The sequence below is a fragment of the Crocodylus porosus genome, unplaced genomic scaffold (genome assembly GCF_001723895.1).
Source record: "Crocodylus porosus isolate Cpor-Errol unplaced genomic scaffold, CroPor_comp1, whole genome shotgun sequence".
NCBI classification, from domain to species: domain Eukaryota; kingdom Metazoa; phylum Chordata; order Crocodylia; family Crocodylidae; genus Crocodylus; species Crocodylus porosus.
Window position 1 is genome coordinate 19,815,519 of NW_017728909.1, and position 23,229 is coordinate 19,838,747.

Genomic DNA, 23,229 nt, shown 5'->3' on the forward strand with positions numbered 1-23,229 from the left:
GTGGTGCTGGCTCCTACCCTGGGGGGCTTTAAGAGAAGGCTGGATGTATACCTTGCTGGGGTCGTTTGACCCCGGTACTCTTTCCTGCCATGGCAGGGGGTTGGAATCGATGATCTGCTCAGGTCCCTTCCAACCCTAGTAATTATGAAACTGTGAAACATGGCCCCTTCGTCTGAAGGGTCAAGTCTGACACCCGTAGATGAGGAAGAAGCTATGGTGGAACAAGCAAGACTAAGGCTCAGTCTGACTCCAGGTGAAAAATAAAAATGGGGCTCTTTTAGGCTACCAAAAGCCACAGGGCCAAGCTCAAGCTCTCCTTTTTCCCTTCTGCTAATAGGCAATGACAAAAATTAATCAGGAAAAATGGAGGGGAAAACCTAGAAAAGTTACTAACCTGCTAAAAAACCCCAAATGGACAGAAAGTGGTTGTCTGGCCAGACAGACTACAGTATGCAAGACCACAGAAACTCTCTCCAGGAAGAGACAGCTGAAAGGAAATCAGGAGCAGGAAGTATGCACCACTCTGTATATGCCCTTAGTGCCAAACGTAAGGAAGAGGACACATGCACACTGTATGGGTATTGCTCAGGACAAAAAGGTATCTGAGACTGAGCACGTGTACAGGGACAGGCACAGCAAGTCGAAACACGGCACTGCTCCACAAGTGCACGACCTGCGCCTCCCCTGGGGTTTAAGTGGGGTCAGAGGGGGGGTGGCTATTCCCAGATGCTTTTCGTGAGCCATGGGGGCTTTTGTGCCCTCCTGCCCCCTTTGATCTGTGTTGGGATTACCTCCCTTTGGGCTTGGAGGATCGTCTCCTTGGACACCGACTCCCTTCCCCTCCAGCACCTCAGTGCCTCTCCTGTACTAGTAAATTGCATTCATGTCTATTACTCCAGTCCTCAAGGGCATTTAACTTTTCTTGTATAACATTGTTCTGCCTCTGTTCAAACATGTCATAAAATCCAAATTCTTTTGCATTCACTTTGTGGTAATATTTTTAATGAACATATTAATGCCTAAGCTCAAACCACAATCCTCGAGCAATTCCTAATAACCACTTCCTACCCTCACAGTTTCCTAATCAGCATGACCCACTGTAGTCTCACTACTTGGATTGTAATCAGTTATAATAATGCAATATTCTCCTCCCTTCTCTCCCCCAAAAAAGATAATTTGGTATTGCCAGCCTTGGCCTAGGCCACGTTACAGAAGTGTGGCCAAGCGGAAGGCCCTAAGGTCTGTTTCTGAGAGACCATAGCATGAACCTTTGCAGATAGGACAATTAGCTTCATCAGCAAAGTAAAGGAAGCCATTTACATGTCTAAGTAAACCAGTAATGAGATGAAATGAAACAAAGCACAAGGCCTGTAAAGAGACATTATAAAGGGAAGACCATACATTAAACAATCTAAATACGCTATATGATAGCTTTATCTTAAACAAGTGGTAGTACTGACTGATGTAACCAAACGTATTAGACGTTATTTTGCTGTAATTGCTATGTTTTTGTTAAGATGCTTAGGTCACCTGTAAAAAACTAAACAGCCTCAACAGAAAAGACCATAACTAAGATAAGGAAGAAACAGGACAGTACTGAACAGCACTGCACAATGGGGAAGGAAAGGAGATAAGAAATTCTCCCTTTTACTTTCCCAAGGATAGAAACTCACTAGGAGGGACCAGAAGGGTTTGGGAGAGACCTTGTTTCCCCTGGCGCCCCCCCGCATAACATGGAATAGCGGCCACAAGTTGTTGAAGAGGAGGTTTAGATTACACATCCGCAAGAACGACTTCATGGTCAGGGCGGCTAGGAGCTGGAACCAACTTCCAAGGGAAGTGATGATGGCTTCTACCCTGGGGTCTTTAAGAGGAGGCTTGATGCCTACCTGGCTGGGATCATTTGAGCCTAGTTTTTTCTCCTGCCCAGGCAGGGGGTCGGACTTGAAGATCTACAAGGTCCCTCCCGACCCAACTCCTACGATTCTATGAGTCTATGATGAAATCCCAACTAACTGACACCTTCCATTTGCACAAGAGATCTGTTTCAGTCCAGTTCCAACAGTTTCACTGAAACAAAGACATTTAAATAAAACCAAGCAGAGGCCATTTATTAAAATATAGGAACCAGCCACCTACATATATGGGAACTCGGCTGGAGGGAAATTTGGAAAACTCAGCAAATTCAGCCAATCTGCATGCCACCCTCCTCCAATCTCGAGGAGGGTGCCCAGCCGGTAGAGGTGAGAATCTATGCTGTGTTGTCAAGGGGAGGCAGATGGACTTTGGAATAAATGCTTGTTTTTGTGTTTTGAAGTGGAAGCGAATAAAAGGTTTGGGCTGTAGACCCATTTCTGCTTTTTTTTTTTTTTAATTAGTAGCCAACCCACAAGGTTAGCTCTGATCTAGATAACAGCAGGTAAAGAAACCTGGTCATTATATGGCAACCTCCAACTAATACTCTGCAAAGTTCCCAGTCATTGAAGTGGCCAGGTTCTGGAGCCTCACTAATCGGAGTGGTAGAGGCAGCAAAAATGAACTACTTGCAAGACAGGGCTCAACAAATTCATTAAAAAAAAGATTATAACATGAGGCTTGTGACAGCAGGGAAACCGACTGCATGACCAAGAAGGTCCCATCCAATTCTAATGCTAGGTTCTTGTGCTTTATCATTAGAATACTGGATCCATAAGCATCCTAAGTCATTGGATTCTGATCTCTCAAGGTGTCTTCATTGCTATTAAAGGTCAAATCTGATGTCACCTTCAACCAGCCTGACCCATCAACCAGCTCTCTCAGCCTCTCTCATACCTCACAGCCCACACCAAACCTACCCAACTAAGTGCTGTTGTGATGGAGCACCCTCTAAATTTAAGGGATACAGGTTGCAACTGTGTTGGTCTACAGGCAAAAGCAATCTGAACTGGTAGAGATGATAGACCAGCTAGATGGTTGCAAAAAAATTCTAATAAAAAAGATCTCACCTGTACCAAAGATTCTGCTTGCTTCTAAACTGAAGTCTGTAAACCACTCATCTCTCCTTTAGGAATGCAATGCAAAAGCGCCAGAAATCCAGAACAGGGTATTACAAGACTATGGGTCATAAAGTGCCTCTGCTCAAGACCTGCTCACTCACGTACATTCCAAACAGAGGAAGAAAGGGTACACCTAGATGGATGTCGTACACTGAACTTCAGCAGCACTGTCAAGGTCAGACTTGAGCGTTGCCAGAGTTCAGCTAACTGATTTACAGTACAATCAGTAAGCAAATGAGCTTCCTGTGCACCTTAAAAGCTGACCGTAACTATCAGTGTTGACATGGCTTCAGATACAGAAACAGGCAAAGACAGGTTTTGCAGTAATGCTCCCTCATCCCTTTTGCTGATTCTTCTTCACTAGCGCTGAAAGAGTATAATCAATTATTTTAACACTCATCATGCACATCTTACCACCACATAATAGCAAAAATGATGGCATTTATGCTCATAAATTAACAAATTCCAATACCTCCAAGAGTCGAGACAAGCCAACCAGTGCAACACATCTTTCTAAAGAAGTTGGACAGATGGTCAACAAAACCAAAATACCCTCTAGCCATACAGCACTTCACTTTCATCTTCTGCTTTCCCTCACCCAATGGGGTCTGAAGGATGTAGCAGAAGATCTCCTGGACATTCTTCTTCTTCACAGAAGTTATCTACAGTCTATGATGCAAAATCATTACTGCTGAAATTACTAATCCCAGAGGGTTGCCTGCACATCATCATAACCTTATCCAAGTCAAGATTTGTCTCTCATGCCTTGGCCCCAGGAAGACAGTAAAATGTCCAGTTGGCCACCTGCTCCTCCCAGAACATCTTCTCCATTCTTCTTGGAGGATTCACAAAGAGGATCACACTACTTCCTTGAATGCTTGGGGATCTTTGTGCATGTGCTTGATTTTCTTGTCATCTGGGCTGAGTAACCATTCACAGACATGTCCTGTACATTTCTGTTCCATTGGGGTAATTGGATCTACAGAGATATCTTCCATAATTTCCATGTGGAAGACCTTGCAAAGACTAAGAAAAAAAAAACTTTTAGTCATGTTGAATTCCTCTTCAGCTTCCTCTAAGGGTGACCTCCTGTAGGCTTTCATCTGCTGCCAGTAGTATAGACTGCTGCCTTAAACTCTTACTATCACCAACTGCCAAGACTTCTCTTTGATTTCATCCAGTTCACTGGTGGTCAATATCCTTTCTTCCTTGAACTCAGGGTGGGGACTGCTTTTCAAATCTGGCTGCACCAGAATTCCTCAGCTTCCCATAGGTTTCCCATAGTGTCTATATTTGCTCTTCCAATCCAATCTCTCAGTACAACCAACAACTTGCACTTCATACACATGAAGTCTCTTGTGGCTTCAGGCAAAGACTATGACGCTTTATTTCCTAAGTCATTAACAATGACCCATCATTGGCTACCAAAGTACTGAACTTAGATTTGCACCCTCAATGGAAAACCTCTCACGCTCTCCCCAGGCTCCATTCCCTATTGATTTATTGTGGTCGGTTGCTTGGTGAATGCATGACCCCAAGTCTCGTTTCTCAGAGACTTCAAACAGATTCTCAAATTTCATATCATTGCCAGCATCCATCAGGAAAGATTTCCCTGGTCACCAATGGGAAATGCCCTTTAATTTCAGGTGACCGAATTTGCAATATGGAAAGCTTGTAGTATTCGTATCTTACAAATCTAACAGCTTCTATGTATACACAGTTTGAAGATACCAGAACAACTAAAACACAGCAGCAGCTTATTGCAAGCAAGACATCCTCAGGGAAAAGTGCTAAAAATGCTTATGAGCTGAAATGGTTTGTGTTGGTTAGAACGATTTAGAGATGTTAACTCGTTTAACTTAAGCCATTTAGCTTATTTGCTTACCATCGGCAGCCTGGATTGTAGCATCTGGAGATCATCGTAACCATAAATCTGCTTAAAGACAGATAAAAAAAACCAACAACATTATAACACTCTTCTCTAGTATTGGCTAATTTGTGGTTTTTAATTTAAAGTTAATTCAGGTCTGAGTTAACCTATAAAGGCCAAAGATTACAGCAGATGTATAGTAGCAATGCCAAGGGCCAGTATAGTTAAGGTCTGGTTGGCATGTCATGCTTAGAACCTAATTTTCCAGTTACACCAGTGTTTTGAAGTTTGCACTCGACTAAAACACTCTTCAGTACCAGTCTCCCAGGTACAACTTACTGGTAATTGTCCAAATCATACAGCATTCAGTGACTGGAGTAAATCACCGCCTCTTGAAATGGCATCATTTACAGTTACTACTCCCCAGGGTACGGCACTCCAAGCCTCAGCAAAAAGACCTGAGAATCTGCAAGCTATTATCTGTTCACTTGTAAATTAGGCTAAAGAACGACCATCCCCTCGTCATATGCAGGGAGGTACAGAAGGAAAAAACCTGGCATTTGGATAGAGTTTCCAGCCTCAGAGAATAAAAAGGAAGGCTACTAAACTGTGACAGTCAGACAACACCAAGCCAGGCACAGTCCTTTAAGATATGAATGACCAAATCCACAGCCGGTGCCAAGCATTGCTACATTACCTAGCTCTAAGTCAGACACTTTATCCAAATGATCTTATTTTGATCAAAAGGGTCTAACCCTGATCCTGCTGAAGTTTCTGGTAAAACTCCTGTTGGATTTCAGCAGGGAGAATCCAGCCAATTACCAAGGGTTTTTATAAGCTCCATTTCAAATTTAGCAAAACTCTAGAAACCAGTTCAGAATATAATTTCACATACCCTTTCCGCACCTGGAACAAGGAGTCCTGGATTCCAGAGGCACCATGTGTCAACACAGAACATCTTGGCATAGACACAGCAGCCGGTCTGGAGGGGCCCACTTGCACCAAGGGGGTAAAGTAATGAAGGGCAGGTACAATGAAATTGCTTACTGGGTAGGCGGGCAGGAGTCCTCCAGGTCCCACAATATACTGGTTATGCAACAAGGGTGGTACACCTTGGGGCAGGTTGGGGGGAGCTTTGCCTGTAGAACCAAAATACAGAATATTTTAACACATCTTAAACAAAACCTTCATACCCACCCTACTGCCGCCACAGGCTCCAGCCCCAAAACGAGTTTGCCGACAAGCCCTCAAGGCTGCCCTATCACAGCTTCCAAAAAAGCAGGGTTTAGCTTGCTTGTAGGATGATAGCAAATGAAAGCGCAAGCTTGCAACAGGACGAGGAAAAGGCCCAAGCAGTATGCAAGACATCTGCTAGGAAAGGAGACCAAAAGATGGGATCCTACAGGACCTCAAGTGCTGAAAACAGTCCCATGAGGTACCAGTCCTAGTTACATTAACTCAGCTCCCAGGTCTGCAGGTGTCTGAGATGATGGGAAGAATTAAGGAGATGACATCTCCTTTTCCTGGTCCCCTCTCAGAGGCAGAGGCCAAGCACCACTTTCATTGTCAAACTCACTGTTCTCGCTTCCTCCTCTGTCATCAACCAATTCCCTCCCCAAACCCTGGCAGCGGAATGAAAAGCACTAATCAGATCTGATGACAAGGCTGGTTAGTTCCCTTTTTGCAGTGCTTTACTGACTTCCAATACCGCCAAGCAGCAGAAAATAAATCTCTATAAAGTGGTGCTAAGAAGCATGGGGGAAGAAATGCACTTTGGTTTGGCCGGTAATTAGAAACTCCAAAGACAGAGTATGGGCAAGAAGGGTAGAGAAGAAAACCCTTGTGTATGTGATTGGACCAGAATGCCATTTAGTTGGCTTCTCTCTTGTACGGGACACCTTAACCTATCAATTACAGTGGACTCTGACGCTGCCAAATAAATTTAGGCTGCAGAACAAGAGTGACACGTTGAAGCTAATAGTAATTTGCAACTAAGCTGATTGCCAACTAAGCAACCGCACTGGTCCAAACTTACAAAACTCAAAAGCAGCTCTGGTACCAGTCTCTACAGCTCTCCATAGATGGAACATGCTACAAAAGTGCTAAATATTACCTATCAAATATGCCCAACACAGAAAAGCAGGGAACTTTATTTCAGAGAGCAGCAATAAGGCAAGCTGAAAAATGAAAGTCTTTCAAGTATGTATATTTCTTAGCGTGGTTATTGCCAGTGAGGTGCTCAACTGACAGCCTGGCAGGTTGAAGTCCTCTTTCTATCCATGTGATCTGTTAATATTGCAAACCTGAAGACACTAAAGGGGCTGCCCGCGTCGTAGCAGCTGGCATAGACACACTGGTAACGCTCAGGCCAAGGCTGTTTGTAGTGTTCATACTGCTTGCCATGCTGACAACCGAGGAGGTGGTGCTAGTGGCTGAGGTTGAAGCAGTTGAAAATGTTGTTGAGGGCTGGAGCGAAGTTGTGTTCTCAACACTAGTATGCTGGAAAGGAGACAAAAAGAATGAGAATCGCCAAGCAAACCAGCCAGGCTGCAAGATGGTGATTTTAAAAACAAATACATCCAAATGTCTTAAGAAAAGGCTGGCCATGCAAGAGAAACCTAGCAATTGCATCTACATTATTCACATAAAGATTAGGCAATTCTGTTATAAACTGAAACTCCTTTGGGATAGTTTGTAGAAACCTACACCATGAGACTGAAACAGAAGGTCACTAGGTTTGAGGTGGAATTATACCCTGGAAATCAGATGACTTTGTACTGCATTTAATGTGGTCATTTTTGTTGCTGAACTGAATGTGCATCTGAGTTCAGATAACATTGCTCTTCTGCTATCCAAGGAAGAACCAAGAGGTTCACATACTCATTTTCAAAAGATGACACACCCAACTAATATACATTCCTCCAGGCCACTCACAAAAATCAAGAAAAAAATACAGACAAAAATCAAACTGTGATGCCCTTATCTGTAAAAGGAAGGGATATGTTAAATAAACTGTCATGCATACCAGGTGTTACAGGATCACAGAACTGAAAAGGGCCTTCTGGATACCAGTCAGTCCCACCAAGTCTTAATCCTGTTAGTTAGCTGATCAAGTTCAGATTGTAGCACGGTGGCTTCACTATATTAATGGCAAAGCTAAGCTCAGAGAATGAGAAGCAGGAACTTCTGGCTGAATGAGACTGCAAAATACTTGATGCCTATGGATGGAGTAATGGCTTCAAACACAATAAACAATGCTACAAACCCCTATCAGGCAATCCTGGGCTAACTGTCACCAACCTGTACACTGCCTTCCAGGGCTGCATACACAGAAGCATCCCCCCCACATCATGGTGCAGCATCACTCAGTTTAGAGCTCGGGCAACTGCATTTCAAACACTGAATATGAGACTGACTGCCTTGAACTGACCTGGGCAGGTGATTGCAATGCCCCTGTGATACATTCCAGAATGATGTATTATGTGGCATTTATCAGCCCTTGTCACAATCAGATATTTATCAGACCTCCAACCTTGTCATTTACAATCTGTGCTCCACAGTTTGGACAGTTAGCAGTAGCCTAACAGCCGCTGCTAAAAAAATAATTTTTAATACGGCTTGTGAAAAAAAAAGACTTTTTTGCTCCCTGACGTGAAAATGTGCAGTTATACTTGCTCAAAGGATATCAGCAAAGCTCAGGTTAGACCTTAAAAATGTCACTATCACAAGCCACCAGTGCTACAGGCAAGAACTAGGAAGCTCCCTTCTCCATGAGATTAAGCTCTTATCTGATCAACTATTAGTTCATGCACTGGACTCTAAAATGAGAGGCATTTTAAAATGTTACTAGGGGAAAAAATTAGCAGGAAGGTGGTTTAAAATAAAGATGAGGGTTGGAGGATTGTTTTTCAACCCCTTCTCCCCATCCCTTCCCTCCCATGAACTCATTGCCACAAAAGTTTGTAGAGGCAGACAGCCTGATCAGATTCAGATAAGGACCTATACAAATTCAGAGAGGGATTTTTCAGCCCATACAATCATGGATGTATTCTCTGACATCCCTCAAACAACAGTGGTCGATGCCAGGGAGAGTCTGACAGGGAACGGATCATACTAGACCTGCCCTGCTCATATACTTTCCCTCTTAAGAACCTACTATTTCCCAGTGCTGGAGATGGTCAGACGGAGCATGGCACTTATGTTTTTAAGCTGACTAATAGCTGTTAAGATGTGAAATGGGACTTACTGCATGTGATGTACTCGAAGACAATGCTGAGGCAGAGGAGAGGCTGCTCTGATGATTGGAGAGGGAACTAGAAAGACAAATTGCGAAGCATTAAAGAACCACTAATTTAGAATGTGAATTTCTCCCACCTGGATGCCTAAAAGGAACTTTTTTTTTTAAAAAACTACTTGTAAAACTTGTATTTTCCCTTTTTAAAGCTACACACTGTGGAGAAATGGTACCGCTATACAGAAAAAACAGTTCTGGAAGTAACAGCAACATGAAATCGAAGAGCTTCTTACAATGCAGAACAGCAATTCAGTTCCCCCTCCCTTTCACAGCACCATGAGGAAAATCATTGCAATGGATGTTTAAAACATTGCTCATTAGCAACTTGCAAATTCTGCACATATTGGGTGAATAATTTTTTTTTTTTTTACATAATTCCAAAAGTAACAATTCCACACCACTGCAACCTGCATGGCAACAGCCCCATTAATTAAGGCTCACAATATTAACCACAAGCCTGCCAGGAGTCTCAATCCCTCTCCTGAAGAATGAAAATCCAGGCATTCACTTGAACCACATGGGAAACTCAGTTTCAAAACCAAGGATAATTTTACACATGCATGCATCACAGTGCCGGATGCTTTGAAAAATGCCCAGTGCTGCAACGCATGCAGTTGTATAAGCAGCAAAATGCATTATCCGTGCTGAGAAAATGGCAGTGGCACGCTTTTGAACTAAAATATCTTGGAGGTGCTTTAGTTCAAAAGCGCACCGCTGCTACTTCCCACACGCTGACGCGCCTTTCACCACTTATACAACTGCACGTGACGCAGTGCAGTTTGCCTGAGCTCATGTGCAGAGCAGACTTGATTGATAGTGTCTGCTCCAAAGCGACAGATGTCCAGTGTGGTGCTGGAAAAGAACTACATGTTTAAATGCCCCAAGATAATACCATCCCAAAACTACCTCGCACTCAGAGTATGTGCACAGAAAACTCATTCAGTTTGACAAGAATGTTCTAAACTATTTAAACAAATTAAAAGCCTGGAGGAAAAGAAAAAAAAAAAAAAAAATCAGAACACAGTAAGATATCCATTACATGTTATATCCACAAAGGACATCCCAAGTAGAAAGATAATTAAAAGATACAGTTAGAGTTTTCAGCAAAGACCGGTTCAAGAAAAACCAGTGGCTGAACAGGTATTTACAGGTATCAGAAGATACCAGAGCAACTTTAAGTCTGTCTAATTTCTACTGCTGCAGGAAAGCATCCACTTTCTAAACGTAGTTAACCTTGTTTAATAAAACTGTTTATTTCTAAAGGCCCAAATAACTCCCTGTTTACAATGAGGACACGCTGTCTTTTCGGGACAGGTAAAAAATCATAAAAGAAGATCTCGGCACTGGAAGACAAGCAAACAAGTGATAAGTTCCTTGCTTCACACACCATCAGAACAGCCCTCCATCAGACTAAATCTCCTCCTCAGAAGCCCCTTAGCAAAAATTAAGGGAAGAAATCTCCATGCCTCCTGCTAGTTGTGAAGTGTGTATAGCAGAAGGAAAACTGCTTTCCCAATGTCTATATTTTCCAGACAGCCAACCACATTCAAACTCCTGACCTTAACCTTTTGACCAGCTCATCTACCCTGTACTGCAGTTTTTCTTCCTTGATTTACACTTCTGCTATTTCCAGCACAGGAGGTTTGCAGCTCAATTACTTTTACCTTCAACATCCTTTTAATTCCTGGTGAAAACACTCCTCTGCTAAGAAAATGTTGGCATAGACTCTTGTAAAGGACCTAGCTTTAAGAAGCAACCTCATTCTACGTACAACAGACCACTCTCAACCTCCTAGCCTGAATGCCAACAGGAAGGCCTGTCCCAAGTGGCAGTCTTATAAAAGCCCCTGTGCTAGGTAGAGAAAGCTTGTTCTTAAGTGTTTCTGGTGACAAGCAGCTACACCTTTACTCCAGGTGCAAAAAATCAGAACTTGCCCAAAATGAGAATACAAAGCCACAAACCGGAGAAGGAAATTAACTTCAAACTGGGTCGTCTCACAACACCTTCATGTTTCCTTCCTATCAGAGGTATGACAATAAAGCAGACCCACTCGCATCAAAAGGAGGGAAGAGAATTGCCCTAAATACAATTAAATACTTCAAGACTTTTCTTGGAGATGCTCATGACTAGTCACAAGGCCGAGTTAAGTGCAAGGGACATAGCCTGGCAGAGGGTTGGCTACTTTTGGCAGCTGGAGAATCCCACAAGGCCTGGCAGTCTCACTCCCATTCTCTGATGCCCTTCCCATACTACAGCTATCAGGATAGCAATGTGCCAGAAGAAAAAAGTGGGTCCGTCGTGCATAAGTAGTTTAGGACGCATATTCCCTAGAGAGATTCAGATTCATCATGAGACACGCAACTGAAAAGACTCAGACTCCAGAGCTGTCTGCACATACAAGTCAGGTATGTGCTTGGAAGTGAGGCATCACCGTTTTTTCAGGTTGCTCAAAAGATTTACCACCGCCCAATCCAAACCTGAATGGCTACCAAAGTGCATAGCTCAGCCTTGCCAAGTGGTTTGGGGTCCTTTCAAAGGTAAGGTGCTACCACAGAACCAGAGATTTTTCTAGGGTGAATGGAATAATACTCATTACGTGGGGTTTCCTCTAATACCATGGCATCAGTACAAAAGGGCAATGACCATTCACTGAGAGATGGACAAGACCAATAAGGGTTTATGCAATCCACAGCTAGACTCTAGAAATAAGGTGCAGAAATCAGGATCTCTTATGTTGGAGAATGAAAGTCTTAATCGTATGCAGTGGGACTCGAATAGCTAGCACACAAGAACCAAAAACCATGATGGACTGAATTTCCAGAGCAATCCTAGTTTTCACATTTCCTCAAGGAAATATCTGAGCAAGAGCCACTCTCAACCCCGAGTCTCAACCAACACTTTCCTCCCCACCCCAACCTTTTAAAAAATGTGAGTAGTGAGGATAAAGCTACAATTAAAATATTTAAAATGAGTCAGAAAAGTTGCCAAGGACTGGACTTTTACACCTGACGAAGTATTGGCTAAACCAGACTGAATGTGCTTGCTCTCATCTGATCTTGGGGTTTGGAAGCCTTTCGTCTGGCCAGTCCTCAGCTAGGAGATCACCCTGGAATGAGAGATCCCACAGACTCAAGCCAAGGCATCTTGGCAAATATCAGATCATAGGAACCAAAACGGGTGGCAAGGCTTCATTTGGCCTATCAACACTGCTGCACAGATGGACAGGAATAGATGGAAGGAAAATACTGGCCAAATCAACAGCAGGTACTATGAAAAAAAAGTGGGGAAAACACAGACCAGGAGCTGTATACAAGAGTCTCCTTTTAAAGTAACATGGTCTCTAACACAATATTGCTTTCAGATCTACATAAGACTCCAGGGGCAGTGATCTGCGAATATACTACCACAGACAGGTGTTATGCAGTTCACATTTTGCCACCAGAATCATGACCTTGGTCCTTTTTGGATTCCTGTCCTAATTTACATCACAACAAGATAAGGATCCCAATCTCTGAAGCTGTAGTACCAACTCGCTCTGTCCATCTTGCACACAGGGCCGGTATTCCCTTCCTCACATATCCTACTGTACCTGCTTAACTGGGAGAGCGAGCTGCTGGCCAAGTCGCTGGACTGAGGCAAGCTGGGTAATGTTGCCGTGTGCTGCGGTGCTGAAGGCAGAAGCGAAGCAGTGGTGGATGCCACGCTGGGAAGAGACCCTGCAGTAGGCAGCGAGGGTGAGGGCTCTGTCTTAGACACTGGAACTGATGAAGTAGCTGCAAGTTAAAAAAACCATTCAGAGAGGAATTCAAGCACACCTAACATGACAGGCAGGGCTCAGGGACACAGGGTCTCTCAAGGCAAGGTAGAATATTCCAACTGATCCATAAACATGCAACACATGGGTACTAGGAAATTTAGGACTAATTCTTGCAACAACTTTTCATCACAACTTTGCCAATATCCTTTTATTTTCTTCATAGCAGGTTCATGATCTTCACTGGTCGATTTTTAACAAATAACATTCCTTATAGTTTCTTCCTGTCACATTGCTGTACTTCTGCATGCACCTGCAGGTCTTACTGCCCACACAAGCCCTCGTAGTGGAGTCCAGTCCTTTCAAATTCCACTTTGCCTATGTGGCTCCCACACACACCAATGCTCTACCGAGCTTCCTCGTGCCGTTGGACCTTCGCCTGCCTCCACCTCCCCAGAACATCCTCCACAGTCTTCGTACAACCTCCACCTCCTCCTCAGAGTCCTTCCTCAAGATTCACTGATTTTGGGAACTGATTATTCCAACCCTCATTGTAGGTTTTTGTATAAACAGCATTACTTACCAAATGCAAACAACTCCTAGCTATAAAAAGCACATTCACCAAGCCCAATACAAAGAGAGAGGCACTACTGGCTTGTGTGGAACTAAAATAACATTCTGCAACTTCCATAATCCTCCTTCCTTCTTCCCATATCACCCAACTCTTGTAAAGTCTCATCTGCAAAGCATAAGCTCCTTGAGATAAGGATCTGCTGTGTACGTCTAAATCTACACGTACCTTTTATCAGAAATAAAAAAAATCATCATCTACAAACCACAGCAACCACCTCAGCCCCCATTCTCTTTTAAACCACTGCAAGCAAGTTTAAGGTTGGTCAGATCACAAACGCAGCAAGCAGAATTTATCAAAGCTGGGCAGAAATGCAGTACCTTTTTTCAAACACTGGCTTTAAAAATTGGTGGAGGTGCTGACAAAGAAACAAAATAAGCCACAATCAAGTGTGGCGCTGTACCACTGAGAAGTTTCAGTGACCAAACAGCTAACTGATATAGCCTTGTTTTTCACCCACCCTGGAAATGCTACTTTCCGCTGCATGCAAGCTAAAAATCATTGCCTCATTATGAAGTTACCTTTCCAAGAGACTGGTGCTGTGTGATGTTTAGATGAACAATTCTAGCATGCTAAGGGAAACATCCTGCTCAATCTATGCCATTAATGTGTGACATCCCAGGAAGGCCCTCAATTAAAAATATACCCAGGCGCTCACTTGACCTGCATACTGAAATTCAGTCATCCATCATTAACATCTGAAAGGCCAGTGGGACACTGTATCCTTGTGCAACTTGATTTATTTCAGTGAACTTCCCTAGGTTAGTTAGACCTAATAAAATGCACGTCTACAAAGAACAAAAGGAAGAAGACTCAGTGTTAAGCATGTCCTCCATGGAAATGGGATATGTGCTTGGAACTTAACCATCATTGTCTTCTCATGCTATTAGTCTGTGATTTCCCTCAAGGTGCCATGACAAACTCTGCACAAACAGATAAGAACAATGTCTGCCTTGCCAAGCTTATAATCCGATATTAGAAGGGGCAGTGTCAGAGATAAGATGAAGGACCAGAGGGCATTAAAAAAAATATCAAAGTAAGTTTTTGTGGGAAGTGAATGCACTGTTGGATGATGCCCATTTAAATAAATGATACCCACTAGTCCCAACAGACAATCCAATGCTGGCTGACTGACTGACTGACTTGCTGGCATCGAAGCAGAACCGTGGCTTGAGATAGAGTCCAAAAAGAGATGGTGTAGACCAATCAATTCAGTTAAGGTGTTGCCTGCAAAGGGGGGTGGGCACAGAAGGCAGCACAGGGAAGAGTGAGAGACTCTTGAATGGATGAACAAGGCTGGCATCCTTTGCAGAGGAAGTGGCAACTATTACACTGTATAAGCCAACAGGGTAGAGGGAGAGTGTTATGAAGGACCTTGGAAGGGAAAAGGTGCTTGAGCATGATGAAAGCCAGGGAAGGGAAACAAAAGGAGTAATGTAGGCAAGGCAATAAATCACCATATGATGAATGGCTAGGAAGGCTGAGACACATCATGATTTAGACCAGTGGAAGCTGACCCTTTTTGGCAGGTGTGCCACAAATTGGCCCCACCTTCTCCAAATGTCACTCTGATTTCCTTCCCCTGCCCAATTAGCTGCTTTGCTCTGGAATCCCTGCTCTATCAGTCACTGGGCTGCCTACCCCCTCCCTGGTCTGCAGTGCACCACACACAGAAGCTACCCCTGGCCACTTGGGCTACAGGTTGACCATCCCCGATTTAGACAAGAGGAGATTACAATAGCCAAGATACAGAATAAGGACTTGGACTAGAATTTTAACATCATGGACAGAAAACAAGGTCATAACTTGTATTACAGAGGAAAAAAAGAGAATGGTTTGGCTACAGACTGGACAGTGAAGTAAGGAAATGAGTCTCCTTGTTATGGATTCAAAAAGCAGAAAAAACAGTAGTGCTCCTTAGCCCTCCTGCAGTCACAGTACAGGATTAGGGGTGGGTACTATATAGAGGCTGGTTTCTGGAACAACATGCAACTCAAGTGTCACAAGGTCATCCAAGGACAGTTTGTTTTCCATATCAAAAGGCAGAGACATTGAAGTGGTTCTATCAAGACCTAGCTTTTATTACTTGGATTTTTACCCTCTAATTACAAAGCAGGTCACTGTACTGTAGCACATCTGACTTGTGCAATTTGTGTGCAGGTGAGAAGTACATTTCCAGTTTGAAAACAGTTTTATGCATTTTGGGAGCAACTGAGTTGGTAACTCCCCAGACCTACATGCTATTCCCTGCCCTCCTCCAAATGAATGCAACGCCAGTGAAGCACATCAGGTTTACTGAGCTGGATACTCAAGCTCTCCATTTGTAGGGTGACCATATGGTCCAGATTGGCAGGGACAGTCCTGAAGGCTGGTCCTGGCTGGCTGGGGCAGGGAGGCAGAGTGGCAGGAGCTATGAAATAGCAAGCCCCAGCAGACAGCTAAATTTCCCATTGACACGAATTATTACTTCACAGGTGATTACTAACACCTGTGAAGTAAAGAATAATGGATTATTAACACACCACCATTTCCACCCTGCAGCCTGCAGAGGGGGGCAGTGTCCCAGATTTCACACTGTCCCATGTGGTCACCTTACCCATTTAAAGAACCTGTATAAAAAAGGCATTAAAAGGTCAAGGTGCCCCCTCTCTGATGCCAAGCGTGACTGTCTGGGAGGCAAGGGCACAAAGTACAAATGAGGGGGAGATGAATCTGTGCACGTCTTGTGAAAAACAGCGCAGATAAGGAAAGACGGGGCACATAAACGACCCATTTTTTTGGGGGAATGAGAGTAACCCCAGGGAGCCAACCTTTAACAAAGACCAAGATAAGGACCCAAACGACCCTCTGAATGCCTGGCATTTGTACACTTGCTTGCACCGCAATATTAGGTGCTTTTAAAAGTGCCCAGCACTGCGGTGCATGCAGTTGTCTAAGTGGCAAAATGCACATCAGGGCTGAGAATGTGGCAGCAGCGTGCTTCTGAACTAAAACACATTGAAGGTGTTTTAGTTCAAAAGCACACCACTGCCATTTTATGTGTTGACACGCATTTTGCCACTTGTACAACTGAACGCAGTACAGCAGTGACCGTCAGGTTGCATGGGGAGCAGACTCAATTAATCGAGTCTGCTCTGACCTACCGGATCTCCGGCGCATCACGGGTCAAAAACATATGTGTATAAATGCCCAGGATATTCTGACTACAACAGAACAAGTCATCCAGCAGAGGGAGCATGTCAGCCAGCCATCCCTCCAGAAGCATGCTGTGACCAAGGAGGCTGGCACAGTAAAGAGTAAAACAACAAAGCAAAGCCACAATCTTTTTTACTGCTAATAAAAAAAAGGCAGAAATCTGAGCTTTCCAAATGATAGTGGGAAAGCTGGTAAAAATGCCTAACCGCATTCAACCCGCATGCAGGAATGAAAGAGTAAAATTAGCAGCCTCCCAACACCAGCCCGCATTCCACATCTGGGCCTAGAATTAGTCAAGCTGATTTCACATTTTACTATTAGCCAAGAAAATTAGCAGCCTGTTCTTGCAAGCACAACATAAACCAAACTATTCAGCCAAAAATTACACAGGGACAGCTGGACAAAACCTGAAACTAGCTATCATTATTGCCATTGGGTAAATACAGAGGGGGTCCAGAAGGGTCAAAAAAGCAGGTCTGTATATGATGGAGTTATGGAAACTTACTGTCAAGTGTTGGCTGTGTTCGAACACCACTGTGCCCATTCTGCAAACAAAGGAAAAATGAATTAGTCAACCCCTTTGTGGAGGTGATATTAGATACTCGATGTTCATGTATTTAGCAAGCTTTGTCACTAAGTCTCCCATTTCTTTGCCATTTGAAATGAATGTAAACAAGTCATTAGTGTTCCTTGAACTTCACTATCCAAGAAAGGGGTCTTAGGTGGAAAGTCTGCAGGGATGCACATACAGAACTGCTCAAACTATGTCCATGTGAAGGAGGCCAAGGGGTAAAATACACATGATACAAACCTCAGGCTCCTGGGAACGATGATGGAAAAAAAGGCCGTAGAATTTAGCAACACAAGAGAAACTTGCCTCCCTAACAGGCCATACTACTGCAGCTATCCAAATCATGCAGATCAATGGGAAGACTAAAACACTGCACTGGAAGATAAGGTTGGAGAAGAAAGTAGTTGCTTGGATCATTCTGGAGTACAAAATTGGGTATTTGCATTTAATCCTCATGACCAGAGAGGAGCTGGTTCAGTAGACGAGTGTGGCTGGGCTTCTAACAGAGGTCAGAGAATAATTAAGCTTGAAGTCCTTCCCAGAAGGCACACCAAGCTATATAAAGGCAGTGTTACTGTTCTTTAAGAAAGGCCTTGTGATCTTTAATATGTAAATGTGCAAATTCTACTTAGTCTTTTATTCTTCTATTTCATCAAACCTTTACACCACGGTACTGCCCAAAAGCCAAAGCCAATTTGATCTCCACTGTGCGCGCAGTGTACAAATGTAATACATGGAGGTTTTTACTCTTAAGCTGCACTGACAAGGTACCGCACTTGCTGCGTAATGTGAATTTGTTTATATATTTTTTAAAAACACAACTCGCGTTTCAGGGTGAGTGTTTCACAACCCACAGTCAGAATGGTACCTAGCGCAATTTGATATATCAAAATATGTACCCCGGACTAACGGCTAGACCCTGTTCAAGATCCCTGGCATCTGAAACCTACTCACCGTGGCTGCGACAGGGGTTGTTTCCGATGGAGCCATGGAACTTTGGTATGCTATCCTGCTATGCACAGCTGTCTGGTCATAGGAGGAAGTTGTTACTGGGCTAGTGCTCTGAGATGAGCAGGTCAGACTGGAAGAGGTGATGGCAGAGGTTGTATAGGTGGACTCCTGTACTGTATTGGATATTGGCAAAGAGGTATTCAAAGGATCACTAAAAAAAAAAAGTAAAAGTCATTTAACATTTTGGTAAATGCCACCTGAAACACCTTCCCCAAAATAGCAGCTGCCACACAGTAATCTAGAACTGAATACACAGTTGCTCAGCTAGAAGTTGCTCACACTAGATAACCCAAATGAGACGGAGAATCTATCATTTTGCCTAGGTCCGCATTAATCAGTTTCCATTTCCAAGCTAGCATCTGCACCGAGCAACAGGGGGCATTTCTCCCACCCAAGACCAGAGTTGAGGCATCAGCACTTAACTACATTTTGTCATCCCATATTTCATTCTATCTCCTCATAAAGGGACTATCAATTATTATTATATTCCTGCTTTCTGAATCAGCCTGGGTCTAGAGAGGCCATTTCCATGGTGAGAAGACTGTTAACCTGAGCCCCCTGAAAACTGCAAAAGCATTCTAGCCCAATAAACAAACAGAAGACACAGTCTGAAAGTAGCTTTCTGTTTTCCAAAATTAAAAGCATGACAAAAGCATTGCAAGATTTTGGGTGGAAACAGTCTCTACATATTGGTATCAGAGACCAACTCAATTGGACCACAGGTCAGACCAAGAGCTTTAAGCAATACATTTAAATACAGTGCTGCAAACATGACAGTTTTAAAACCAATTAAAATTTGTTTCTCTGAAAAAAATTCTGATCTTTTAACACTTTACTCTCTCCAGCACCACTGCAGACCTATAGGACTGGTGTGGATTCCACAGGAAGGCTGCTAGGTTAAAAACCTCTTTTTGAAAGCTAAATTTCCTTGCCTACAATACAAACTTTAAAGACAGTTCACACTGAAATACTAGTAGGTGGCTTATTTTTCATGATGTTGGATACTGAAACGAGACATTTCTCCAGTTTTGTTTATTATCTCTTTCTAATGCATGCCTCTTGGGCTTTGGTGCATCAGCAGAATGCTTCAGTGTTTGGTCTGCAAAAATTACAAGGGCAATTTTAAAAAGAAAAAAACCTGTCTGGGATTTTAAAAACATTTAAAATCAACAGAAGTTTTGTAAATGTTTATTTTTTCTATCAAACTCCGGATAAACTTTAAGAAAGGACAGTTTACATTGAAACAAAACCACAGAAGAACATTCAGGGAGGCAAATATACATGGCTGGTATGTTTGTATTGACTCTATTACTGGTTACTTTACTAAAAATAAGTACTTCTGCCTCCTTCAGAGCCCAGCTTCCTTTTTGATCCTCCAGTGACGTCGGATTTATACGTAGGAAAGTATACTGCCATTCTAAGTTGGATTGAGAATGAGCACACGTTGCCGGTGAAGAGCTAAACTCTCAAACAATTTGAGAAATTAGCATTTTAAGTTTATCAGCTTAAAGCAACAGAAGAGGAGCTCCTGAAAGGAATCTTTATGTTCATTTTATCACTGCTCCAAACCGTTTCTGGAAAGAAGACCCTAACTCACATCTACACCTTCCCATTTTAGCTAGCAATCTCTTTCATGCCATTGCATTGTGCTTCCTAAGACAGCTACACGTAGTGTCCGTTGACAGAAGACACCTTTAGCCTCACATGCCTTTTCTGTCACAAGATCGGCCTTGCAGAAAAGGCACAAGGACGCACAAGCGAAACGCATACGTACTTTACAGGTTTGGAGTACAAGCTACCGGTGGGCGCCTGACTGGTATTTTCATTGCTTGGAGCTGATCCAAATTCTGGGAGTGCAGGCTCTGACCCAAACTCCAGGGCTCCAAACTGAACATTTAACCCTGTCACGTCAGCTGATCCAGGCATTTCCACTGCAGAGGCAGGAATCTGGAAAAACAATACACAACTCCTACATCTTCATGGAAGAAGTCAGTCACCAGAACCACTTCTTTCTCCAAAACTAGCAATGCACTGAAAACAAAGGATCTAATTTGATTACAGGCGCAGGCCTTGCCTTACTTTCACCCACCTAAGAAGTCCTCCAGCTCAGCTCTTCTTTTGTTGGTCCTATATTTCTTTTTAAGGCCTGAAAGATTAGGCCATAGAGTCTTGTGTCTACTAAAAGGTTATTGTGTTCTCAGAATTCACTTCACCATGCCCAAAATTAGTCCAGAAAACTCAGAAGTGGTTGGATTTCCTCACTGAGCAATCCGATATGTGCTTGGAAAAATATAACATCACTGTCTTCTGGACTATAAGCTACACAGTTCTCAGTTGTTATGAGCAAAAACACATGACAACTATTATAAAATCATCTTGTCCCAATCACCTATGTATCCCAAAACAGATTTCCTATCCACTGGGCCGTTGTGTTACCCACCTTAGAAGCTGGGGGTATCCTCCGTTTCGGTGGTTTGATCTGTTTCTGCTGAGTCTGAGGGGCTGACACTGCCTGGTTATCCACAGACATGCTGGGGAGCTGCAGAATTTTGCTAACAGCGGTAGAGCTGTCTACTGGCGATGGCTCTCGGAGCTTTACCTGGGAGGAAAAGGACTCCAACCCAGGAGGAGGAACTGGGACTGATTGCATCTGCTGTTGCTGTCGCTGGCTCAGTTGGCTCAGAACTGGGGACGGTTCAGGCTGGGATTTAAAGTCTAGCCAACATTTTGGGGGGAAAAAACAACACATCAAAAGTTAAAACATCAAACCCCACAGACTAGACTTTGGGGCTTTTTCTCTATAGTTAAAGAATCAGTTTTATTCCCACCTTTCAAGGCGATTGTTTTACACCACATATAGACTCTGCCATACAACACTGCATTAGTTTGCATGAGCTTCAGAGCCTGAGCGTTACCTTTGCAATCATAAAGGCTGGCAACTTCATTTTGTTCTTCAAATAAAAACAGATTCTAAGGTAACATTTTTCTGAAGTAGAGGATTATTCAGCTATCTATGTGGCCATGCAGCTATATTATATAGAATACCTTACACTACTGGAAAACTTTTGTATTATTCTAGTCAGACTTTACACAGCTCTTCAGCACAAGAAGCTTGCTGCAAATGGCACAAAAATATCTAAAAGTGCAATTCTAAGCAAAAAAACAATTCACGTTTTTCTTGGCAATTCTTGTCTGAGAAATTACCACAATCTAGAGATAATATAAATTCGGCTTCCTGGCTTCCTGATTCTTAGAAGGGGAAATTGCCAAATGCATAAATAGGAGGAGCCTGGCAGCCATGTCCAGCTGAAAGCCAGTAGAAGCTAGATGTCTACCTGCCCTTCATAAATCTCCCCTCAAAATTTCAGTGGATAGAAGAGACTTGCAAGCAATGGCTCAAATGTCTAATCCACAACACAGCAGATCTACAGAATGCTGTTGGTCACACTGTGCCCATTTCTCCTTTCAGCTGCCAAAGTGCATTAGAAGGCAGCTGAAAATACATTCAGATACTTTCCTAATGTTATTTTACATGAATAATTGTAGTTCCTACCACACTGGCTGCTTTCACATTGACAAGATGATAACCAGTCAGAGCACCGCTGGAAGTGACCACATACAGGCAGGCCTTTATTATTTTCTTTACTAATCCTACTCAACTGTGCAATTGTGAATGAAAGGGATTGTGAACTACCTCCTTCTAGACAGAAGGGTTAGGTATCCATGAGGACACATTTCTCATACTGAGATGTGCATTACACAAGAGAACTGGAGAGCCCATCATAAGAAAATATCATTAACATAGTCTAGGACTAAATATGATGTTGCATGTATGTAAGCTCCTCAAGAGGCAGAAGTACAGACAAAATGAGAAAAAACGTTTTTCTTAGGAATACAAAATAACTTTACATTAACAGTCCATTTACAAATAGATTTTTAAAAGTTACTGATTAATAGTTTTTAACAAATGGCTGGTCAATCATTACAGATGAGAGCAACAGGCTTCTTATAACTTTCAACACCTTCCAAGGGTGTACTTAAACATCTACAAAAACACAGCTTACATAACCACTATTTATCATCTTTTATAAACAGAACCTTAGCATAAAGGTGAATAATACATTTGGTCACACATTTAAGAAGCTCATTTCAAAAGAGCGAAGTCATTTCTCAATATTAAAAAAAACCTCTTACATGCATTTCATACTGGAATCAAAGGTTCACAGACAGAAAAACCAACAAAACAACCAATCAACCCATGTGCAAACACTTACCAAACTGACTGAGGACAGAAGATTGGGTAATAGGGGGCTTTAGATCCCAGGATGATGTGGTGGTAGTGGTGGTGGTGGTGGTAGTAGAGCTGCTGCTGTTTTGCTGAGAGGTGAACTGACCCAAACCTGGAGATTTCAATTGGTCCAAGATCTGAGATCCAGTGGAGTTTGCCAATTTAGATGATGCAAGTTCTCCAAATGCAGAACAGAGAACTGAAGACTAGGGGAGGAACACACACACAACAACGTTACCACTACTACAGCACCTGTTGATCCTTTTGAATCATGAGCTGTGTGAGAGATCACCCTTTGATGCATGTGCCTAGGCAGGAATACAGAGGAGTGGAGTCTACCCAAACCTTCCATCCTCATTTAGGCCATTGAGACTGAATCCAAAAGCCAAACTGAGTCCAGGCATTTGGCGTCTCCATGGCTGTAGTTTTATAAGCACCCAGAAATTAAACCCAGGGCTCCTGTGTGGCAGAGAAGGATTATACCACTGAAACACAGGGGCTACTACTACCACAACAAAAAACAGGTATTTTAGGAACATAGCTCCAAGATAAATGCTTGCTAGCAGCAGACTCCTGACAA

At 43.0% G+C, this 23,229-nt stretch overlaps 1 protein-coding gene across 10 annotated transcripts in view; it reads right to left on the reverse strand.

Annotated features, from left to right (window-relative positions):
• UBAP2 (ubiquitin associated protein 2) overlaps window positions 1-23,229 on the reverse strand; it is a 113,371-nt gene that overhangs the window by 17,021 nt on the left and 73,121 nt on the right. For 8 of the 10 annotated variants that reach the window (XM_019531850.1, XM_019531847.1, XM_019531848.1 and 5 more), the window contains 10 exons: window positions 22,636-22,855; window positions 20,802-21,076; window positions 20,136-20,308; window positions 18,305-18,512; window positions 17,285-17,324; window positions 12,789-12,972; window positions 9,152-9,218; window positions 7,209-7,404; window positions 5,953-6,044; window positions 4,921-4,971 (listed from right to left, as the gene is read on the reverse strand). In XM_019531850.1, the coding sequence (XP_019387395.1) occupies window positions 4,921-4,971; window positions 5,953-6,044; window positions 7,209-7,404; window positions 9,152-9,218; window positions 12,789-12,972; window positions 17,285-17,324; window positions 18,305-18,512; window positions 20,136-20,308; window positions 20,802-21,076; window positions 22,636-22,855 (1,506 nt within the window). The remainder of the gene's footprint in view (window positions 1-4,920; window positions 4,972-5,952; window positions 6,045-7,208; window positions 7,405-9,151; window positions 9,219-12,788; window positions 12,973-17,284; window positions 17,325-18,304; window positions 18,513-20,135; window positions 20,309-20,801; window positions 21,077-22,635; window positions 22,856-23,229) is intronic. The other 2 variants (XM_019531853.1, XM_019531845.1) reach the window with 1 other exon arrangement.